Below are 6,000 nucleotides of genomic sequence, written 5' to 3' on the forward strand. Positions count from 1 at the left end.
CAGAGCAGCAGCAGGCGTGAGCCCTGAGCGGAGCCAGGAGGAAGTGCCGAGTAGCGCTGCGTGTGCCCACCCCGCCAAACAATACAGCAGTGTAGACAGAGATGGCTTCTCTGAAAGCAGGGCTCCGCCTCAGGGAACCTTGCTCATATTCCAGTAAGAACATAAAGGCGCCTTCTCCAGACGGAGTCCCGGCGACACTGAGCCTCTACTAACATGGCTCCGGTACGTGGGACTGGGATATCTCGCCAAACCCTTCCTGATGTACAAAAAAAAAAACAAACGCTCAGGAACGGCTCCTCCGTCCCTGAATGGCCGTGGTCCCAGAGGCACAGAAACCAATCTCAGAACGCAGCGGCTGCTGGCAGTTACTCCTGGACTCTGAACTAGGCTATGGCCCCGTGCAGCCCCGGGAGGGGAGGGGTTTCTGTCCCTCGGCCTTTTCCCCCCTGGACAGCATGGCGACCACCACTGTTCAGAACCAACTGGACAGAGAGGTAGGAGTTTGCAGTGATGGGATGGGATGCATGGGGAATATTGCAATGGGGGAGGCAGAACCGGCCCTGCCTCCTGCCCAAATGAGACCCCGAGCGGTCGCCCATGGACAGCTCCTCCGCTCCTGAACAGCCATGATCCCAGCACCACAGAAACCAATCTCGGAATGCAGCGGTGCTGGCAGAAATACCTCTGGACTTAATACCAGAATCCCAAATCCGGGCTGCCGCTTTCGAGACTGTGCAACATCATATGCTCTGTTACCAACAACAGAAAACATACAATCTAATGATGCCTTTCCGACAGGTCTGACTGTTGGGGGAAAACTCCAAACAATGATAGTGAGTTTCCTGTCAAAAACTGAATGTAATCAAAGTAAGGAAAGAGTAAAGTGAAAATCATCTGCCACACAGGCAGAGGGGAGTGGCAGGGGGGTATGCTGGGGTTATTGGTGATGGAACATGTGCACTGGTGAAGGGATGGGTGTTTGAGCATAGCATGACTGAGACTCGATCCTAAAAGCCCTTTAACTGTTCTCACGGTGACTCAATTAAAAAATAAATAAATAAATTTTTTTTAACAATTTAAAAAAGAATATAAAGGGGGTGATATAATTCCAGGGGAAAAAATAGTGAAACAACTTTACAAACATCACATACTTTGAAGCAATGATTTCCCTTACAGAAACACATTCTAAGATTTGCGATATACAGAAAGGGTAGAGGAACAACATTTTCCCCAGAATCTATAAAGAACACAAGGAACACAATGGTCCTTCAGTGAAAAAGAGTAGTCAAATGACAATTCTGATCTGCAGTGGAATATTACGTGGCCGTTAAAAAGTCTGCTTGCTGTGAGCGGCCCCTGCCGGGGCATTGGTGTTGCTGTGCCGGGCCCCCGCGGCTCACCTGGCTGCCCTCAGCCTGGAGCATCTCTTCCTTCTCCTCGGCAGTCCTTTTCATCTCGAACCTCTGAATGAACTCACAGTCTTCACTGGAGATCATCTGGCCCCTGGAGAGTGGGAGGGAGTCGGCTGTGCTCAGGAGGGAAACAGGGCTTTGAGCAGCCCGGAGGCTGCGGGCTCCCCACCCGACCCGCGTGCCGGCAGGAGGGGGCTGGTTGCTCCTTCTCCTGATCCCTCGGTCCTGGGGCCTCAGACAACTGCCCTGCAGAGTGGCAGGAACACGAGGCCTCCCCGGGGGCGGGCGTGTGGCGGAGCGCGTGACTCACAGGAGCGCCTGCAGCCTGGCTGGGGCAGTGTCCAGCCAGACGCCCGCGGGCAGCACGGCCCGGAGCCTCGCCCGACCTCATTCCCGAGACCTCATTCCCGAGACACTGCGTCTGCTCCTTGGATTCCACAAGAGCAAAGGGCACCCTCCCCCGGGGCACCCCCGCCCCGCTGACCCCAGGACCTTCCCTCTCCAGGAGCCTGGGATCCTGCTTTTCCTGCCGCTGAGGTGTCGCAACTGTGCTTTCGCAGGCGCCCCGATCACGTGGGTCACGTCCACCACGCACTGTCACTTGGGCAGTGCTCAGGAAGGCCTCCTGGTGGTGCCGGGGCAGGCCTTGAGCGAGCAGGCGCCAGCGGCCTCTCTGGCCTCTGTGGCAGGAACTCTCCTACCAGGACCCTCTCCTGGCTGAGTCACTCGCCCTGAGGCAGGCGATCACTGGCGCCATCAGCTCCAGTCCCCCGGCCACGCCTCTCCTCCGCCCTGGGCACCCACCTGTGCAGCTCCCCCGCCCCCGAGACTGTCCCCAAGACACGCCCCTCCCACAGCAGCCAGCAGCCCCCATGCAGGGAGACGCAGACGGGAGCCGTGTTTCTGATGAGGGAAGTGAGCACTTTGACAGACAAGCGAGCAAAGAGCAAGGGAAGGTGCGGAATGACCCGGGCAGGGCAGAGCAGAGAGCGGTCAGACTCCCCGGGGAGCAGGTGTCCAGGCGGAGGGCCAGCTTTACAGGAACCACCGGCGTGTTTGGGTCATAAACACCCCCCCCCCCCATCTTCTCTTAACTGGAAACAGAAAACAGAGCCTGAAGCCCTCACTGGCCAGGGCCGGAAGCCACCACACCACACGGGGCGGAGAGGGCACCAGCTCTCGGGGACTGAGAACGCGGGCGAAACACGTCTCGAGCTGACCTTGACCGTGGTTCTTAGACGATCCAGGAAGAACAAGCAACGAAAGCCAAAACAAGGGAGATTACATCAAACTGTACAGCTTCGGCAAAGGGAAGGAAACTGTCAACAGAGTCAGCGGACTGGGAAAGCGCCAGGGAACCAGAATTCGGGCCTATCACTCAGTATCAAAAAGCAGCCCTGCTCCTAACGGGGAGAGGATCTGAACAGGCAGTGCTCCAGAGACGGCCAAGCGGCCAAAGGCAGACAAAGAGGTGCTCAAAATTCACAGCGGAGAAACGAAAACCAGGCCCTGAACGAGAATCACTCCCGCACCACCTAGGGAGCCTATTAGGGGAAAAGAAAGGGAGTCAGTGAGGAGACAGAGGAAAGGGGAGCCAGTAACGCCAACTGGTGACGCCACTGGGGAAGAGTTAAGATCTTCTTCTAAGAATTAGCACTGGGGGTCGGGTGGGGGTGGCAGCGCCATAACTTGACGGGTGTGGTGGGTCGGATGACTGCCCGCAACCTGCCCACGTCTGATCCCAGCCAGCTGCCACGTGTGGTCCTGAGCACTGAGTCAGGAGCAGCCCCCGGGCAGCGCGGGCTGTGGCCCCCAAACCAAAACTGTAAGTGCACAGCAGAAGAGGGAAGAGCTAAAACCTCGAGAGCGCCGTCGGCGTGCCAAGCCCCGGTGCTCGGGCCGCGCTGGACTCCGGCTAAGATGCACCATTTCAGCAGCAGGTGGGAGACGGGCGCGGCCCGCCTGCCTCACCCTCCGCCGCGGGACTGGCCCCAGGCCGACCCCCCCACCCCCCCCACCCGCCGAGGAACCAGAATCCACACAGGCGGCCTGTCCGCCCCGGGCCAATTCTGTGGCCCTCTGCTCTCCACAGACCCCCTCCCAGAAGGAGTCTCGTCCCCCCACCCCCCCAGGGACACGCAGCCCCCGGAGTCCCACTGCTGCCCCGACGGCCCCGCCTCGACCGAGCACAGGCTCCCGGCCCAAAGGGAAGCAGCGTCTGGGCCACCTCAGAGTTTCCACGCCGTGCTCGGGGCCGCGTGACGGGCCGTGCCCGCCTGACTCACTGCCGGGTACTCACTGCAGGTAGGACTGCCAGTTCACTTTGTTGGCACGGACTTCCGCGGCCTTGGCAGCGATGATGTTCGTGGGGACGGCGGCATCCACGGCGCCCCGGATATCCATCTTGGTCATCGAAGTCGGAGGGTGTGCAGCCTTCCGTGACAGACCTGTCACGGCACAGACAGGAAACACACTGTCCTTACTGTTCCGCTGCAGGTCACGCTCAGCAGTGCTGGGAGTGCTCCCTGTGCAGTGCTCGGGGGTAGCGCCAGCGCTGGCTGGGGACCAGGCGGTACCGGGGACAGAACAAGGGGCGGCTGAGTTCCAGCCCTCCCGGTACCTCCCCGAGCTACCCCAGCTGGCCAGCCTGGCCTTTAACGAGGACCAGCAGGGTCACGGGGGTCATCATTACTCCCACTTCAGTCTCCCCAGGGCTCAGTCCAAACCCAAAACACCCCAAAGCAAAGAAACCCCTCAAGGGGCTCAGGACACGCATCACCTGCAGAAGGCCTGGCCCAAAGCACAGGCAAGGACCCCCGCCCACCCAACTGGAGCAGCCCCTGAGCACTGCCTCGATGGCCCCCAAAGCAAAAAAACAAAAACCCGAGAAGCATCGTTAACAACACATGTCAAGCCTTGGCCACTGAGCTCTCCCCACAAACGCGTTCTCTGTTCTCCGTGGGCATTTACAACCAGACAGTTGCCGCTGGCCAAGGTCCAACCCCGACCCCGCCACCCCGCGGCCCCTCCCTCCCCGCCCCTCCCGGCCTATCTCCGGGAAGCTGTTTAGAGCATCCTACAGTCACTGTCTCCAAGGAGCCAGAGAGCCTAAGCACGACCAGGACCACACAGGCAACTCGGAAACGCACACACCGGGCCCAGCCACCCCCGGGGGGCACAGCGGCCCCGCGCTCCTGTCTGGAGAGACAGTCGACCCTGCACTCCTCTCTACACTCTCTGCTGGCGGGGGCCGACTCCCCAGCGGACAGAGCTCCCTGGACTCTGACTCGTCCACCTGCCTTGGGGGAATCTAGGGGACAGGCAACCGCCGCCATCTGGGGCAACTGAGGAAGCTCCGGCGACAGCTGCCCTGCTGGGATGGCTGACACCCAACAGAACCCGGCCCGCCGTGATGGGCCCCGGCCCCCGCAACCTCGGCGGCTCTGGCAGTAAGGCGCACCCCTGCAGGTGACATGCACCCCTGCAGGCAAGATGCACCCCTGCCGGTAACACGCACCCCTGCAGGCACAGCACACCCCTGCAGGTAACATGCTCCCCTGTAAGCAAGACGTACCCCTGCAGGGAAGACGCATCCCTGCAAGCAAGATGCACCCCTGCAGGCAAGGCGCACCCGGCTAGGCACATCCTACAGATAAGGTGTACCCCTGCAAGTCAGCCACACCCCTGCAGGCCAGGCGCACCCCTGCAGGCCAGGCACACCCCTGCAGGTCAGATCACCCTGCAGGCCAGATGCACCCCTTCAGGCCTGGTGACCCCTCCAAATCAGGTCACCCTGCAGTTCAGCCTCACCCCTGCAGGTCAACCACATCCCTGCAGGTCAACCGCACCCCTGCAGGCAAGGCGCACCCGGTAAGGCCCATCCTACAGGTAAGGTGTACCCCTGCAAGTCAGCCACACCCCTGCAGGACGGATGCACCCCTTCAGGTCTGGTGACCCCTCCAGATCAGGTCACCCTGCAGTTCAGCCTCACCCCTGCAGGTCAACCGCACCCCTGCAGGTAAGGTGCACCCCTTAAGGCGCACCCCTGCGGTCCAGCCGCATTCCCGCAGGTCAGGCCCCCTGCGGGTCCGGCGCACCCTTGGGGCCGGGTCACCCGCAGGCCGGCGCCCCTGCGCTCCCGCCCCGCGGCGGCTCCCGGCCTCCCCCTGCCCGTCTCCGGCCCGCCCGGCCCGCCCGGAGACCACGGCGGGGCTTCGCGGGGCGCGGGGGCGCAGGGGCGCGGCGGGGAGGGGCGCCCGGGGTCACGGCGACCCCCGGGGCGGCGGCGGGCGCCTACCGGGTCCGAGCGGCGGGGTCGCAGCCCGCAAGGAGACCCGAGCCGGACGTTGACGCGCAGCAGGAAGCCGGGCGGGCGCGACTGCCTCACGTGACGCGGCACGTGACCGAGGGCGGAAGTGGCGCCGGCGCCGGCGGCCGGGAGGGGCCAAAAGGGTCTCCGCGGAGCGCGGCCGGAGCCAGCGGGAGGCGAGAGGGGCCAAAAAGGGTCTCCGCGGAGCGTGGCCCGGGGCCCACCGGGGGCCCGAGCGAGAGGCGGGGCGTGCTCAGCCCCGAGCCGGGCGGGGCTGGG

At 62.5% G+C, this 6,000-nt stretch overlaps 1 protein-coding gene across 1 annotated transcript in view; it reads right to left on the bottom strand.

Annotated features, from left to right (window-relative positions):
* ATP6V1H (ATPase H+ transporting V1 subunit H) overlaps positions 1-5,561 on the bottom strand; it is a 44,641-nt gene extending 39,080 nt beyond the window's left edge. The window contains 3 exon segments of the mRNA XM_055128221.1: positions 1,401-1,503; positions 3,712-3,859; positions 5,404-5,561. Coding sequence (XP_054984196.1) covers positions 1,401-1,503; positions 3,712-3,824 — 216 coding nt within the window. The 5' untranslated portion in view covers positions 3,825-3,859; positions 5,404-5,561.
* Between the last annotated feature and the right edge of the window lie 439 nt (positions 5,562-6,000).

The sequence above is a fragment of the Sorex araneus genome, chromosome 2 (assembly GCF_027595985.1).
Source record: "Sorex araneus isolate mSorAra2 chromosome 2, mSorAra2.pri, whole genome shotgun sequence".
NCBI lineage: Eukaryota > Metazoa > Chordata > Mammalia > Eulipotyphla > Soricidae > Sorex > Sorex araneus.